Below are 17,806 nucleotides of genomic sequence, written 5' to 3' on the forward strand. Positions count from 1 at the left end.
GATACAAACTCATTCTGACTACTGATCACCATGCTATGGAATACTAAAAAATATATAAATAAAATAAAACTTTAAATAAGTGTGTTTCATGTTTACACATTTACACTAAAACACAGTTCTCCGGCAATATAAGCTTTTTTAAAAGGACGGCGGTCTTCACTGGTGGAACTTTCCTAAACAAAATATTATGAATATTTTAGAATAGAGTGGTTTGAGCATAACATTTAAACCAGGTAATTTTTTTAAGACAAGCCGAATACTTGAGATCCATTCATTCATCTTCTACTTAATCCTCTTAATGGTGACAGGCAGAGCAGGCTGTGCTGAACACTTCAAATCATAAAAAGCCTCTACATGCAATTGATGTTTTTAAGTGGAGGAAAAATGAAAATGTCTGCTTTAAAAAATAAAAAAACAGTAGCAGAGCAAAATGCAACTTTAGTTGCAGCACAAAAGTCCAATCAAGTCTTAAGTCTTCTGCCACAAAGTCCAAAGTGCCAATGTTGTCTCGTCGGACACACGCTATCTTCTACATCCAAAAACAGGTGATTCTTTTTTCTTTTTTTATATATCGTAAACAAAAACACAACAACGTTTCAGGGAGCTCCTTTAGGAACCCAACTTCCTCTCCTCACCTTATCGACTTCCTGTTGTTCATTCTAGTGTTGATTAGAAACAACACGTTAAACCTATATTTTACCCATACACACTCCACCCAACAGCAGCCCTCATCGCTCTGCTCTGCTGCTGATATCAATCGCAGGAAAGATAGGACTCAGGCTTTATTAAGTCTGATAAGAGAATCAATAAAGTTTTGTTGTGAAAAGTGTGATCCTGACTTTTGGAGGTGGAAACCTGACTGGGACATAATGTGCTGAAAGGATGTGCTCTCCACCACAGTAAATGTGGCCTGGAAACTGTGAGGAAAGTTCATCTGAGGTGACTGAGGTGAGATTAGCTATAATTACAGCAAGTGTTAGAGTCGAACCGAGAAACCACACACAACACAAGGGTTCGGAATGAAACTAAAAAAAAACCTGATCATTCTGTGTTTAAAATTATCTTTTGGTGTGAACATTTTTTCTTGCCTGAGGTTTGTAAAAAAAAGACGTCACCTGACAACGACACAGCAAAGACAATGAAGGATTTCCAGACCCACATAAATCCCTTTGCCCTAACTGAGCTGATGAGCATCTCATACAGACTGGAGACAAAAAAATACACAAAACGCAAAGGAATGTTTTAAAAAATGCATAAACCTCTTAAGGAACTCAGAGGACACGTTAATATTTATGAGTTTATAGAAATGGAAGGGGATTTATAGCTCTTTACCTTAGCAGGTTCCTTAACTCTGTGAAAACTTAACATTTTCCACCAACGTTACAGAAAACCTCAGCTTTTAATGAGAACCCTCAGAGGTAGACAACGCTAGTACATACTGTTCTGTACCTTTTTAATTATTTTCATTATATATATAATAAGAAATATATTTTTCAATGGTGTCAGAAAAAAAATAGGATTATAAAGCAAATGTTTGGATTCACTGACAGTTTTTGTTTCTTTTTTTTTTCAAAATAATGATTTGAATTAGTGTGATTATAGAAATCAGACCTTATCCATTTTCTAACAAACGTCTGTCTTTGTGTGATTAGCAGACTGCATCTCCTTCATCAAAGACAAAGAGACGAGGGAACGTTGGAAAGGCAATTTCGTGTCATTTTTTTCTTCTTTTTTTCAGGTTATAATAGATCAGCAGAATATAAAGGGGTTTTGAACCCCTTTATATTCTGCATCTTTTGCAGAATATGTTTTGCATCAAGAACAAGATGCAAAAAAAAAGTACAAGACTAATATGCTACACACCAATGAAGCAAAACAAATCTTTAAAATGAGTACTTGTGCCAAACTTGTGTAGGCAGGAGTTTCTATGCTGTTACTGAACTAGCTCAGGAGTGCTATGACTTGACCCCACTTATGAGTAACTGAAAATATGGCCATCAGTCCAAATAGCTGTTTGTTTTTTTTTAAATCAAACCTCAACTCTTACAAAACCAAAGTTCTTTGTTTTTGTCTATTTTGTGAATGTGAATTTCATCAAAGAATCCAAAAGACCACATAAGAAGATGGGAACGATCTGTGAAACTGGCTCATTTGGTCTTGCTTTAATATCGACAGAATGTCAGAAAGTGCTATTTCAGGTTGTCCTTACCTCCTCTCTCTACTTTCTCAGAAAAGAACTATTGTTAACAGCCCTGCTTTCAGCCCCAGTCTACAAATGTGTTAGCATGAGTCACAGCCAACTCCTCTGCCAAAGGTACCAGTGGACTGGAAATAGGATCACAGTCCAGTCCACACATTTACAAATGTATAACATAAAATTCAATTTTTCTGTCACGGTGGTCAAGGCACCAATTTTTTTTTTTTTACAGGGCTAATATATGATATGGGACCAAAGCTTAGGTCCCAGGAACTGCAGTTCAGGAGGTAAATAAAATATTAGCGTAGCTCTGGAGCCCTTTATGATGCAACACGGCCACATTTGTCCATTTGATGGATGCCCCGACACAGACAGAGGTTCACACGTTTCTTCCAATTAAAAACCCTGATTCCACCAGTTCCAACAAGACACTATGTCCAAACAATAAACACATTGTCATATAAATAAACAGATACCTGACCTTATGCTCATCAGTAACTATCTTATAATAATTTAGACCCTTGTAAAATTGCATCTGAAAATAGTGAGTGTCTCATTAAATAAGATGAGACTTTTACATCTGCAAGAACACCACTGAATTCATCAAAACTGGGATCTTGGTCCACCTGCTGCAGTCAACAGCAGAGCGCCACACCCTGACCTACTGCTTATTGTTTTCCTTTCCAAAAGCAATAAGTGTTTTGGTGCAAATCCACCCCAGCGTGCACCGCATATGAATCTTCAATGTGGCCGCGTTCAAGACTTTGTCATTACTCCCCCAGCAGGTCACTATGGAATAATCCCTGATCTGGAGCAGCTTCAGATTCCTGCAAAAATGTGCAGCATTGGCAGCATTAGCATTCTTGAAGTCCCTGTGATTAAGTTAATTATGTTCTTTCCTTTGTGCAGAAGCCCACTTACTCTGTCACACACTACCCTTGAGTTAATGAGACACTCAAGCCCTTTAATTTTAGGAACACCATCCTCACTTGTTCTCCGAAAACTCAACTGTTCGTCTGCCATCTGTGACATCCTGTGAATTTGCCATTTTTTAAAAAAAAATAACTTTTTGATATCACACTGTTAAATTGGAAAATAGAGTTTGTTCCTTTAACTTCCCCATTAAATTACCAGCCGATTTCCAGCACAGAGTATAAATGACCAAACTTGGATCCTTTACTTAAGGGAATCTGTTATTCCTTGTAAACTCCAGCAGCGGGATTGATGCTTATGTCTAAAAATATAAACCTAAAGCTCCGTCTTATACAGTCATATTAAGAGAATAATATCAACTTTCGGTCTTTCTGATGGGTTGGGTCTGAGTATAAACCGATTTATAACAGACGGACAAACTGAGTCTTATGGGACACATTATAACGTACTGTGTGGGACACATGGAATTCTGGGTAAAGCCTGTTTCTTTTGCCCGTTGTCTGTAAATGAATAAACTTTGGTTGAAAACTGTTGTACCGTTTCTGGTGTTGGCGTTTGTGAGACATACCAAAGCTGCAGAGCAACAACACAGGGATGACTAAGACGCAGCATTGACTTGTTTGTGGGTGTGTGAGAGGCAGACAGTGAGTGTGTGTGAGTGTGTGTGTTTGGAAGACGAGGCAACACTTGATAATGACTCTGCACCTGAGCCCATTACGTAGATAACAGCCTCCAGTAATCACACACACACACACACACACACACACACGGCCATCCTGGAACATGATGCCCAGTGAAAAACACCGGTTGTTTAGAGATCAATGCATTTCGCAGTGTGACAACAAATGTGTCATAGTGAGAATTAAGAACAGGGGCCGGTGTTAGAGAGGTGTTGGTGTGGAATGATTTTTCTCAGAAAAGTTCCTCCAAAGCTGCTGATTCTGGTTTTTCCTTTTTCCAACTGCTCAAGGTCAATTGAATGACTTTTGCCTTTTTATTATTTTTAATACTCGTCTCACACGTGTAGTACTACTGTGTGCACATATAATGTAGTTTTATTTTAATGGTCTTAATGTCTCACCTGCTCCATTTTCCACAACCAACTGTCACAGTGTAATTCCTCCTAAAGGGATATTAATAGGAACTCCATTTCATCATTAATTTGACGACCTCACTGGTACCACCACTGACACTTAGGTTTGACTTTCAGAGTGACTTATAGAAGCTCTCGGATGTAGATCTAGAGCTAACAGAGCGGTGATGACGGATGACCTTGTGAACTTAAATATGAACGGATCAAAGTTATATTGCTACGACATCGGACACAAGCGGCGGAGGATTTTGTTCTTTTCCATCTCCTGCGTCTCCTACACGTGCACATCTGTCATGAATCCAGTATAATCTCACATGACCCCTCACTTCTGTACATCAGCTCAACTGCTCACTGTAGACAGAGGATTTACAGTGCATTGTTTTTCAGCAGGTGGGCGGGTAAATCAAGCGCCCCCCAAATAAACGACAAGCAATTTTCAATGAATTTAAATATGAAAAAATATATATTTGTGGAATACAAAGTGAGTATGAGTATTTGTTTGGTTGTTTTGGTTTATAAATTAACTGAAAATGTTCTCTGTGTTCTACAGAGAATAGTCCAGTCCGTCTGGTTCCAGCTGATAAGAGGGTAACGGTTTCTTAAAAACCCACTTGGTATGCAAGAGGAATGTGAAAGAGCATCTCTGAGAACACCAACCTTTGAAGAACGGAAATGACCACAATGAGCAAACTCTCACATCTGTCATTAGAACAGACGACCGGAGGCTACGAATCAAACCAACTCACTTAGATCTGACATTCCATATGTGATGACAGTAGATTGGAGAATTCTTCTGATCAATAAGGCCACAACGTGACCATGTGACCTCAGCAACATACAAGCCTGGTCCCTTCTGCACATTATCATAAACTGTGGCACAGTGGAAGCCGTCTTCTGCAGGATAACATGCCATGACACAAAGAGCTAATCATCGACACCTCAGTCCTGAATGAATGGCCTAAACAATCACCAGCTACATCCAACATGTGCCAGGTGTGTTGGAAAATGGGATTTGTGTCATTTCTGTGCAGCTGACACTGTGATGTCGCTAAAACCTCCTGCTAAATCTCACACGGTGAAAAAACACAATGGTTGAAATGAAAATCTTACTTTTTCCTGTTTATACCAAGAGAAGAAACCTCTGAGAGATATTTAGAGAAAAAGGAGAAAAAATAAACAGGAAAGAAAAAGGAATTGGCCATTGCACAGTGTATTGTGCTCTTTGCAGAACTATATAAAATATACAGTGTATAATACCATAAATAATTATTCCAGCAATAAATGAATCCAGGTGTGATGTACATAAAGTGGACAATGAGGCTGAGGATGTAAATAACTCTTACTCTTACCCTTTTCTGGTATTGATTTTCCAACTTTCTACACTGGATCTATCAATATGGCATTTTCACATAGATATATAATTATGATGTATTTAAAATAACCTGTAGTTGGACTTCCTGTTGTTGGTGTGGACTTAATGTTAAACATTGATTTCTGGGGGACATTTTTCTCCTCTCCAGCCTCATCCTACGACAAGTTCTCCAGTGAAGAAGTGTAATGAACACTGAAGGAAGATCAATGAAGCAAAGGGACAGTTGGAGGTTTGTAGTCGAGGAGTTTTTTGTGTTTTTGCATGTGCATCAAAGCTTTTAACCTTCTGTTAAACTAGTAGCATTTGGTAAGAATATTTTTAAAAAATTAACATTTTAAAATAAACTTACTGGTTGTGTTGTACTTCACCCCGTTGATGTACTCAGGGCAGGGTCTCTCCACAATCCTGCCGGTAATGGTCCGTGGCCAGCAGGTCCCAATCTCATCAGTCGTTGCGTTACAAAATAAACCTGAATAAAACGAGCACAAAATCAAAATAAATAAATAAATAAAAGGTGGATGTTCAGATTCCCCGCTCCTTCACGTACCCAAACACATTTGCACAATTAGAGAGAGACGGTCATTTAGTTCTTACCATCAGCACCCAGCAGTGATAAGGTGGCGTTTTCCAAAAAAGTGTCCTGGAACGCGTCTATCAAACTACAGTTAAGGTCCCCGAGCTCTCCCAGGATGAACTGATAGATGGTGGCGTCCATGTCGACAGTTGGAAATTGCAGGAGATTAAGTCGGAGATGAGCTGGACACAGCGCACACAGCGGTGTTCACGGGGGTGTGAATCGGAACGACAAGTGGAGAGAGCAGCGCTCCTGCTGGGAGAGCGCGTCTGGCCAATCAGAGGATGCGCCTCCGCGCACCCATCCATCCATCTATCCATCCATCCGTGCGCAGCAGCCGCGGTGAGAGGGACGAACAGAAGGGACGGGATCAAAAGCTGGCTCTGTCAGTCTGATATTTTAAACCTGCCAACCACCCACTCACCCACCATGCTTATCAGACAGACGACCAGGACAGAGATGTCCGAGGAGATGGAGATGTTTGAGGGAAAACCCCGTCTTTGCATGAGTCAGAACTGAAGCTATGGAAATGGGAAGTTGCTGAAATGCAAAGACTCCACAGGTCAGGGTCTAGTGATGTTTCTACGGTATTGCTTCTTTGCATTTTAATGAGGTTGAGTCATTCAGGGCTGAGGTTAGGGCTGAGGCTCAGGTTCATTTCCTAGGTTTCCCTCATCAGGACACTGAAACGATAACAGAAAAAATCTAATTAAAAACTTAATTTAGGAGACAAACCTGCATTCTCTAGTGATGAGGGCAGAGGTGTGACAGGGATGACTCACTCCTGCTGCCAAGTGCTCTCAAAAGAAAACACATTATTATTATTATTATTATTATTATTATTATTATTATTATTGTGTGTGTGTGTGTCATTCCATGTGTGCACTGATACACAGCCCCTTCTTTAATTGCATGAACACAAACTCCACAGCTGTGCCTATAAATAAACCACATGCAACACCAGCAAAAATAACAAACGGAAGTCTCTTATATCCACACACGTTCACAGATGGAGGTGTATACTGTGACAGAGTGCTTCAAACATGGAACATGAAAGCGCAATAGAATGAAGAATGTGCAAACTGCAGAAACATGTATAATATATGTATGTATTTATAACATTTCTGTACAGCTCACGATGACAGACTGAGGTCACATGGAAGTAAGTTGACGTTCGATAGACTAGGCTGATGTATGTGTACGTCTATGGCAGGTTTGAAAAAAAACAGGAAAATAAAAAAGACCATATCTTCTTAGATTGTGTTATTATTATTGTTGGGATTCCTTTGTCAAAATAAAAAAAAACAGTTTATAATCATGTCATCCATCAAGTCAGACATGACGTGGAAATCCTCACACTGGCATTATATAAAAAATAGACTCAAACTAGACTCAAACTTTTCCTGTCGTGACAATTTGGCATTTATGTGCTTGTTATTTTTTCATACGTCATGGGCTCTTCCTCCTGTCACTCCTGCTCCTCTCATCTCAGTCAGCCTGCTCGGAGTGAGCCTGTGATAATCTCTGCTCTAACATATCAAGCGCGGAGCAGTGCAGAGCCACAGGGAAGCAGGGAACGAGAGAGAGAGAGCGATAAAAATATGCTAAGACTTGCATTAAAGACCGTCTCACCCTGTTTGTAACTTTTCACACTGAGACACTCTCACTTCCTGCCAGTTTGTTGTCAGAGACAAACGCATTTCTCAGCATGTAGCAAAGTTGTATTTTAAGGTGAACAGATGTCATTTAAACAAAATAATGTAATACAATTAAAAACAAAAAATAAAAACTACCAACAATCATTGCGAGTCTTTTTACTGCTATTCTGTAGCCAAGGTAAATCATTAAGGGTTGTGACATGAGGGGCATGGAGGGTAAAACCTGTACCAAAACAAACATGTGGATCAATAAAATTACTTCCACTCTGAATCGATCGGTCATCGACCTGTGCTGTTGACCGCCAGGGCACCAGCAGAAATTGGGCTACTGTAGAGTGAACAATGAATGGTGAAGGTAGAGAGAGGGCAGACATGATGGACAGAAGGAAGGTAAATACCTCCTCCCAGATCAGATGGAAAAGTATCAAGGCTGGGAGCAACCGATCAAACTGTCCTTTCACTGTGTAAAAATGGAAGAAAAGCGCTAGTCTGGATAAACAGATTTGGTCTTAACAAAATGCACTGTGTCGCTGTAACTTAGAAGAAACCATGTGTTAGCAATCTGTGGTGGGAGCTTTGCTACTGTACAAGAAACTAAGATGCGGCAGAGAAGTACAAGCTGGCGGTGCAGCATATGTAAAGAGGCAACACAGAGGGGATTAGCTAAGTTCAGGCAGGAGGCTCTGAGGACCACGACGTTCATTACAATGGTGAATATCAGATGTAGAGAAACGGGTAAAGAAGCAGGACACGACAGGTTTGTGTGAAGAAGGTTACGGCAGCAGTGGAAGCAAAGACCAGGGAATAGCAGTAGTGAGGGCAGTTGACCTCATGGATCTGGGGTGACCCATCCAATGTAAAGGTCTGTGCAGAAAGGAGCTAGAAAAAAGGTGCAGGGAGGTGGTGACGTGGATAAGGACTGTTCCAGGAATTACAATAAAGCCAACAGGCGGAGGGCTGCCTGTTGAATACAGTGTGATGCTGGTGTGTGTGCGAGTTGTGTCAGACGCTACGCTCTATATGATGTGTGTACTGTGGAAAGCGTGTACAAATACTAATGTTTTATTCATTGCTGTCTAAAATAAACACGCCTCCACCTCCGAGGTTTGTATTTGGTGACGTGGAGATCCAGTTCATTAGGAGGGAGCACACACCGGGGTGGAAAATATCAGAGACGCCCTGTAACACAATATAGAAAAAAATGGGTTTCTTTAAAAACAAAAACAGATTTTCAGGGTTTAATTAATAACAAGAACTTGGGATTATATGTAAAATTGAAAAATATATATACATTTAATTAATAACAAGAACTTGGATGTAAACTTGGATTAACTTGGATATGTAAAATTGAAAAATATATATACCCTACAATTTATAACAGAGATCAAATTCAATATTTTGTCTTTAAAGGTTATGAAGGTATAACAAATAGATTTGTGGTGCCATCCTCCTATTGGTCATTTTTTTTTAAATTTTGCCCTTTAATAAAAATTAAAAACAAAAAAGATTCTTATCCAGTGATCCCAAAAGAGACCATTCTGACCACATTAAAATCGTTCATATGTTCTGTCCTGTCTAACAGTGACCTATTAGAGCACGTCTGCTGGGCAGCTGGTAATGTAGATGAAGTGATGAGTCACATTTAACTGGGTCAGGACACGCTTTGTTGTGTAGGTTTTGGCACCAGTCATGTACAATGAGCATCACACTAGTGTCAGTTACTGAATTTCAAGTGTTTTTTTTCCACCACCAACAGAAACAGATCAGTTTGACCAACTGAACACTGACATTAACGAAAGACTTTAATGGCTATGTGGAAAATATCAACAGGATCCAAATGTGTTTTTAAAATCATGACCTTTTCATTGGCATCCGTGACGTAGCACTGCATTACACTGCAGTCTCTGCTTTCACAACACACACACACACACACATCTGAGTCCAAAATATGAATGTCATTCTGACTGTGTGATAAACAAAGGCCATAATTGCCCTGACTATTACTGTTGTGCCAAAAAGTCAATGAATTCTCTCACAGCATCCACTCCGTAGCAGCGCTGACGGTGGCAGGAGGAATGTGTGTGTTGTCTTCTACGGACACTGTGACTTGTTTATTTAATTAAATAATAATTAGAGTGGTATTTGAATCACCCTTCTTTTGAATTTAATCAAATGTTTCCCTAATTTAATCAAATACTGAATCCTACTGAATCACGAAGAACTTGTCATTGAGTTATGGGATAATGGTCATACACTGTAAAAGTAAAGGCCTACTGAATCATGAGGAACTTGTCATTGAGTTATGGAATAATGGTCATACACTGTAAAAGTAAAGTTACAGTTAATTCTCATATAAAAACAACACGTAATGAAGTACATGTTCTTGCACTTTTCACACAGTTTGGGTTTGAAGAGAACATAGGTCTGAATGTAATAGACGGATGGATGGATGGATGGATGGATGGATGGATGGATGGATGGATGGACAGACAGACAGACAGACAGATAGATAGATAGATAGACAGACAGAGAGATAGATGTCTTGGCATCAAAGGTGCTGTCCAGGGTGCTGAAATCTCTTTATCTATCTTTGAAGTTAAAGGCATTTCCTTATGTGAACCAGGGCCACTGAGTGGCTTTTGAACAACGGGTCATTTCTTAATTTGCTAATTAACAAAAAGTTCTTTGTCTTTCAGTGATTGAGAGGATTTAGGTGAGTTGTTTAATTAGACAACATTTTCTATGACTTAGTTAGAGGCTCATTAATGTTGTGAACATTATGAACACAGGACATTTCCAACATTTTTTGACATTTTTTGTCTTTCATCTCCGTTATTGGCCATTATTCCTTGTTTGTACCTGAGATTTGCTGCTGCTGACTGTGCTGCTGATTTTTTCTCACCAGCTTCCTGCTGTTGGGCTGTCAGAGCCAATTCCGCAATAAATGTGACACTGATTTTTTTGCAGCTGAGTGCATTCCGTTGCTTGGACACAGTTTAGAATGACCTCCTTGTCCTTTATCTGCCTGAGACAAATTCAAAATTACAACAAAACTTGCAGTTTTCTCTTATCCTGCATTACACTGGGCTTGTGACACTAAACCACAGCCGCATGGAGAGGAGTGAGTGGAGACATGACTGTCGGTTCTTATTAGCCGTCCCTCTTTGACCAGAGACTGGTGATGAGGACGGTGGTTGACTTGTTGAGACTGAGATTGATGAAGCATGAAGAATATGGAGGTGAATGAGTGTGAGGAGAACGGCTGTGGCTACAGCTGTATATTAACAACAACAACCAACAACATAACAGGCTTAAGTACAAGCTGTACTGTGCTGCTGACATGTGCGACTGCCTGTTTAATATGTATTACACCACCATTGATGTCATTATTCATTAAAGAACCACTTTTAGCTTTTCTCTTTAGCAGGTGTCACCTGGGTCATTGATCAATACTAAGGAATTTAAAATAAATCTATATTTATATGTATATATATATCATCAGCTCTGCCTCTTATCTTCTTTTCAGAGGAAAAAAGATTTCATCTGTTTACTTAAAGAAAACCACAGTGTTTGTTCTGGCGTCAAGTAATCTATACCCTTTGTTTACTGTGAGCTTAGACCGATAAGATTCCTCGAAGATTTTAGACCCTTAGCTTAAGCCTCTGAGCTCATACCATGTGCGTCCTGTGCCCTCAAGGAATATCGGACAAACAGCTACTGTTTGCTCTCACTGTTTTTTAAGTGATTTGCCAGATTTTCTCGTAAGTCAATGTACATATGGATGTCTTAGCTCATTCTAACATCAGATCATTCCCGTCCTTCCGTGTTGTTCCATATTGTTTTCTATGTACTGAAGAAGATTACAAAGACTTTTTTCTATCACAAAACACTCATAGCTGTGATTTCCAGCCGACGGTTGTAGCGAAGCAGAGCAGCAGCAGGTGAGGTATCTCACAGGTGAATGGAACTTGTGAGCAGAAACAACTTATTATCCAGATGGTCGACCTACCAAGAAACTCATTTCACACCATCCACTTAGGACCGAGCTACACTCTCTGCCGCCCATTTGATCCAAACGCATCCTCATATATACAGTATATGTATATATGCAGTATATATATAAATATACATACAGTATATGTATATATGTGTATATATATATATATATATATATCCAAATAATATCCTAAAATGTACTAGAAACATCTAATGTAGAAATATTTATTCACATTGCAAGGAAAATCACATCGCTTTCATTCTTTTCTTTTTTGTCATTTTTTAGACTTGTATGAACCAACTCCAAATGATCACTGGTCATCCAGTGTCTGCATCCTTTATTAAAAAAAACAAACAAACTAAACACTTGGTTTAATGCTAGATATAGATGCATTGTTGGAGAACAGATGGTAGGGGGCACTTTAACTGCCAGTCCACAGCCTCCTCTGAAGGAGTGGCTGTTCCTCACAATGAAGCTCTTATCCTTCTAGACTTGTTTGTTTGGTCTCTGCTGATAAAGTGCGTCCTTCACAATTTATTTGTCGAGCAGTCGAGAGATATGCAGTATCTGTATTATGCCAACCAAACCTTTGAATGAACACCATAATAATACTGTTCAACTGTAAGTGCTTATACAGTAGCCCTTACCTCAAACATAGAACACCGCTGTAGTTTTGGCTGGACCTAATCATATTGTTTTCCTCTGGCAGGATAAAATCCCTTTTAAATAAAATTGGCTTATTCCTTCAGTCAAATCGAACCTAACCTCAAGCACGGGTTTGAGCAGTGGTGTCCTCTGAGTCATACCCAGTGAGTGGATGTGGCCTGGATTATGAGAAATTGAAAAAATAAATAAATAAAAGTGAGTAAATACCAGTTTGTCTGGAGGGGATGAGCAGAATACGATGAAGCCACAGGAAGAAAGATTTTGTTTCTGCCTTTTTTTTGTTTTCAGAATGTGCAGAGAAGAAGATGTGCACCAGGGAAAAACTGCTAACAGAGTATTTTAGAGAACAGATTACTGTCCATGCAATATAGAGTACAAGCACTAGTAATGCCCTGGGGGGTGGGGTGGGGGGGGGGGTGTTGTTTTTATATAAACATGCTTGTATTTTTTCCCCCAGAAGTCAGCTGACAGCCAAGATTAGATCACCTGCCAAAGAGGGTGTTATGAATATTGGAATAGCTCTGAAACCCCTGGTCCTGTGGAACGCAATTTCTGTGAGCTACCAAAGCAGGCACCCACGGCAGTAAAGGGAGAGTCCGCAGACTGGCATTGTGTCAGAAGATCACAGAGGATTGGCTCAGAGCAAGGACACAGCAGGAGGAAGCTTGACACAGACAGCCGACAAGAGGCGATGGAACGCAGACCGGACTTTAGAGAAACCAGAGGAGCTCGTGGATTAATTCACAAAATGAGACGCAGCGGAAAAATCCATTAGCTAAATACAGTGAAAGGTCACTTAAAGAGATAGCGTACGGTGTAAAACATACAGAGCCCCTCTGCCAGCTTCCCATCATACATTATGAAGAACATAATTGCGTTAAACATTAGCATGAGTCCCCCACAGTGTACGTAGAAGGGCAAAATGATCTCATGTGTCAGTCTGAAATACTCCACATAACTGCAGGGAACCAGGGGAACGAGCCCCTCACTGCACTCAGTGAATTGAAAGCTGCTGAATAAATATCCCTGTGCACACTGAAACAGGCACCAAGGTGAAGGTTTGAACTTGTTTGTAGTGCAGCCCGGCGGTCAAACACCGAGAACTGCTCACGAGGCATGTGTGATAAAACCCCCCCTGATTGCAGCCATGTGGGTCCGCTTTATTTGGCTGAGGACGTGAGCAGTGAACTCCAGTCGGTTTATGTCCTGCTGCTGTTGCCAGGAGCAGACAATCCTGCTGAGCTGCTACAAAACAAAACACACAAAGCCACATTCTCTTTGCATGGAGGAAAACCCAAAGTTACCTGGCCGGCAGTATCGATACACAGAGTACTGCAGTGTTCACTGTACGGTTGTAAGACACCGTAAGTGACTTTGCCGGCTAACTCTGCTTCTATTCATTCATTTAACTAACTGAGCTGTTGTCAGCTGCGTCTACGAGCCGCTGCTAACTCTGCTGCGCTCTGACAAAGGCAGTGCATTATCACAGAGGCTGAGAACAACTATGAATTGTCAGGAATAAATGGAGAAACGACGGTGTTTGCCAAAGCTGAACCTTAAAGCGGGCAGAGCTCACGCTGAGATGAATATCCTGCTGTTACAATTTAGATAATTGGACGATTGATATCAGTGTCTTCTGTTGTGCCTCCAGTTTACACATTTTTTACTTTGTCAGTGTGAGCATTAGCGAAATAGTTTGCTCTGTGAATAATAGGAGAATACAGAGAGCTTAAGCCATCCGCCTTGGACAAAAATACAGAGAAGTAAAGTGAATATCAGTAAAAAAAAATGCAGAAAGATTATTTACCATTATCAAAAAAAAAAAAAAATATTTGAGGTGGGGCGCATCAGGATGATGTGTCGGGGATCCTAGATTTCTGAGCTGTGGGCGGTGTTTTTTAATGTCGTTTTCTCTTTAAGTTATCACACCTCAGCTCCACAGAGATATCTGTTTTCCTGAAGTGTGACTGTGGAATAAATTCCATCTCACACCTCCTCTCAGAGTTTTAGTGTCAGCAACAAAGATTGCTTTTTGCAATCAGGCGCTTGGCTCAACACTCAGAAGTTTGAGTGACAATCTGAGGGATACTGCGTATATTCAATTTAGAAAACACACCATGTATAAAATCAATGTCATATTTGTTCATATACATCTTAGTGTTGAACTTACACACAGGTTTTCATGAGTTAAATGTGGTGTAAATTTGTAGTTACACCAGATCAGTACTGGGGAAATAAACATCTAACTGGTTAGAACTAGTTTAATTTCCAGACACCAGGGAAACAAAGTATCTGTTTTTACAATAAAACCTCAGTTAATGATGTTTTGAACCACAGCCAGAAAAGTGAATGAATTTCTGCATCATTTACCAGGTGCTCTAGAAATCCCTCTGCCATATAGAAACTCCTGCTGTTCGTCATAATCGCCTTCATTTGTTATTTAACACTGAGGAGGTTCGGTGCTCCTGCCTTTCTGAAAGTATATTCTCGCATAAACACTGTTTCCCAGGATAGTGTTGGGGGAAAAGATCTCATTTTGGATAATTATAAAAATGCTGGAAAAGATTGCTCATTTTGGATAATTATAAAAATGCTGCTCAGAGTTGCTTCCAAATGCTGCATTTCAGACGCCATGATACTCACTGTAGGGTGAAGGGATATTTTGAAAACTAGTCTTTTAATTTCCCAGGAGCGGTTTCTTTCAGTAAATTCTACAATAATAATTTATATTATGATGACATGCCTGGGATGATGGACAGCAGGGCGACACTGCCTTGCATGGTTTTCGCTGCTACTTTGTAAAATTAACATTGTGTGAAATTGCTTTGCTTTAGAGGCATTTTCATATAACTCAGTGCACCAGGCATATCGCAATTTATGAAACTGTGCTACGAGAGGGCTACTGCCATTTCATTTTTTTTTTTTTTTTAGATTTACCTGTACTAATATTGTCTAACACTAAATTTCCTGCTCAACTGAGATGAAGCCATAGGTGTACACATTTCATACAAACACACTTTTCTTAGGCTTTTTCTTTTTGTAATATTTACAGCAAATAAGAAAAAAAAAAGTTCTTTCTCAACAACATTTAACATTTTACAGTTTATAATTTGTCTCAGAAAATGAAATGAAATTGTATGAATTCATAGAATATAACATTGTTCAACAACAGCCTCTGTGAACTAACATTTATATTACCTGGAGTGTTGGTTTCCTGCCTTAACTGCACCACAAATAACAAACTAATTCTCTTCTTTCGGCCGCTCTCTCTACGGGTCACACAGCAGATCACCCACCATTATCTCCCCCCAAAGCCTTGTCTCCTCTGCTGTTACACCAGTCACACTCTTTTCCACCATCACAACAACCATGAATCTTTTCCTTATTTCTCAATGTCCCTCCTGTCTGCTCGCTGCATCTCCCCATTTTCCCCAACATTTTGTCCAAATATGTCCACCATCTTTTGTTTTAAGCAATTTTAGTCTGAACCTTCTCCAAATGAATGACTTTTCAGGACGCTTCACCATTGCATCATTGTTACAGGGAGCTGAGCCTCCTGTCTTCAAGAGAGTGACACGCTTCATAGTTCGAAACAGGAATACCAAAAAAAAAAAAAAATTATATCCCTGCCGCTTCAGGCAGTTGATACCAAGTTTTGATGTAGTCAAGCGACAACATAGAACTCAGTGAAGACATGTAAACCAAGCCATGAAAATATGAAAACATTGAACGCCAACATACTCCAAAGTCTGCCACAAACAGCTCAACAAAAACCTGACTGAAGAAGCTCGTGTCCTTATCTGAATCACAGCGAGGTGACTCTGTCTATCAGATGACAGGCAAAGCTTTTCTGCATTCCATGTACCTTTGACTGGATGTCATTATCCATGGGATCTCTGCCTGTACTTGTCATGAAATGAAATTCATGGGGTAGAGTGGACCAGAGTGCAGAAAGGATTACTGATAAAAGGCCATTTTGGGGAATCAGACTGTATGGGATGAAGAAGTGGTGAAAATCACATGAAGGTCGTTTGATATGTGAATAAGATTGTACATCTCTGCTAAAAAAAAATGAAACTTTTTAAATTAAAATAGTGTGTTTATCAGGAAAGATGGAAACATGTTCTGTTTTGAGGATAATGAAGTCTCCCACACTACTGATTCTAAGATTTATTGTGGAACAAGATCAACGACGATCTGATCAGTGAGGACAGTCCAGGTGGTCTGCAGTTAGATTGTTTTGATGGCTGACGAATGCAGCTGACTGAGCTTCTCTGTAAAGGTCAGGCACATATGAAACTGAGTCAGCACCGGAGGCTGGAGCAGCCACTGAAGGTGCTCTACCTACACCTATAGAATAGCAACAAGCTAACAAGCTGTAACTGCTTGTTACAAATGTCAGGTGAGCAGCAGAAGGATCATATGGTCGAAGGCCTGTCCAGCCACTCACCATACTGTACACTCAGAATCAACTACACATGCAGGCCTGCTAATTCAGCGGCACACGAACTGAACTGCGTGTCCTTGCTGTCCTCAGAAGGACATAAATCAGAATCAGACTGAAAGATTAAGCCTTTTTTCTCTTTCTGTAATTCTCCCTCCAAGACCTGACTCACTCTGCTAATTTCATCAAATGTCATAAGATCTTTCAAAACAAGCCATTGCCTTAGTTCAGCCAGTGTAAGGACCATTCGAACCAATTACACAAACATCACCGCTGATCATCTCATTTCAGGGTCTGACTACGTTTTAATTTCCTGTTTGTGTTTTGGGCAAGTGACGGCCAGACATGTCGTCCAGCAGAGGAAAAAAAAACAACTGATCAGCCTGTCGTCGTAACTTGATATAAACTGGTTGTTATAATCAGCTGCCTAAATACCTGCATTGGCAAGACTGTACGCTTTAATGTACACGACCATTTAGACCTGTATGAATATGTACAGTTAATGGTAAAAACCCGGTCAGTGGTGCTGTTCAGAGGACGTTTTATCACAACATTTTGGGGAAAAAAACGTACGTGTATTCTTGCTGCGCTCCCTAATTTAATCTCTAATGTACAGTAATGACTTCAACCCTTATTCCAAGGAGATACTTTCTGACCAAACTCATGACAGACATCAAATTCTGATGTTATATTCTGTGAAAGTCCTTTTCTGAGCAATAGATAAACAAATAAATATCCCATCTCGTTTTGTGTTCATTAAGCATAAAGAAAATATAAAAATAAAAGTATGCAGCTCTGAGCTTATAATACTGCGTCTCTATCAAACATAGAAATACTCGCTGCAGTAAATCATATGCTGTTTTTATAACATG

General features: G+C 39.9%; 1 protein-coding gene across 1 annotated transcript in view; it reads right to left on the bottom strand.

Annotated features, from left to right (window-relative positions):
- LOC103396399 (corticotropin-releasing factor receptor 2) overlaps positions 1–17,806 on the bottom strand; it is a 64,838-nt gene that overhangs the window by 34,186 nt on the left and 12,846 nt on the right. The window contains exons 3-5 of the mRNA XM_025052437.1: positions 6,598–6,852; positions 6,190–6,481; positions 5,945–6,064 (exon numbers count right to left, since the gene is read on the bottom strand). Coding sequence (XP_024908205.1) covers positions 5,945–6,064; positions 6,190–6,310 — 241 coding nt within the window. The 5' untranslated portion in view covers positions 6,311–6,481; positions 6,598–6,852. The remainder of the gene's footprint in view (positions 1–5,944; positions 6,065–6,189; positions 6,482–6,597; positions 6,853–17,806) is intronic.

The sequence above is a fragment of the Cynoglossus semilaevis genome, chromosome 20 (genome assembly GCF_000523025.1).
Source record: "Cynoglossus semilaevis isolate Cse_v1.0 chromosome 20, Cse_v1.0, whole genome shotgun sequence".
Taxonomy (NCBI): domain Eukaryota; kingdom Metazoa; phylum Chordata; class Actinopteri; order Pleuronectiformes; family Cynoglossidae; genus Cynoglossus; species Cynoglossus semilaevis.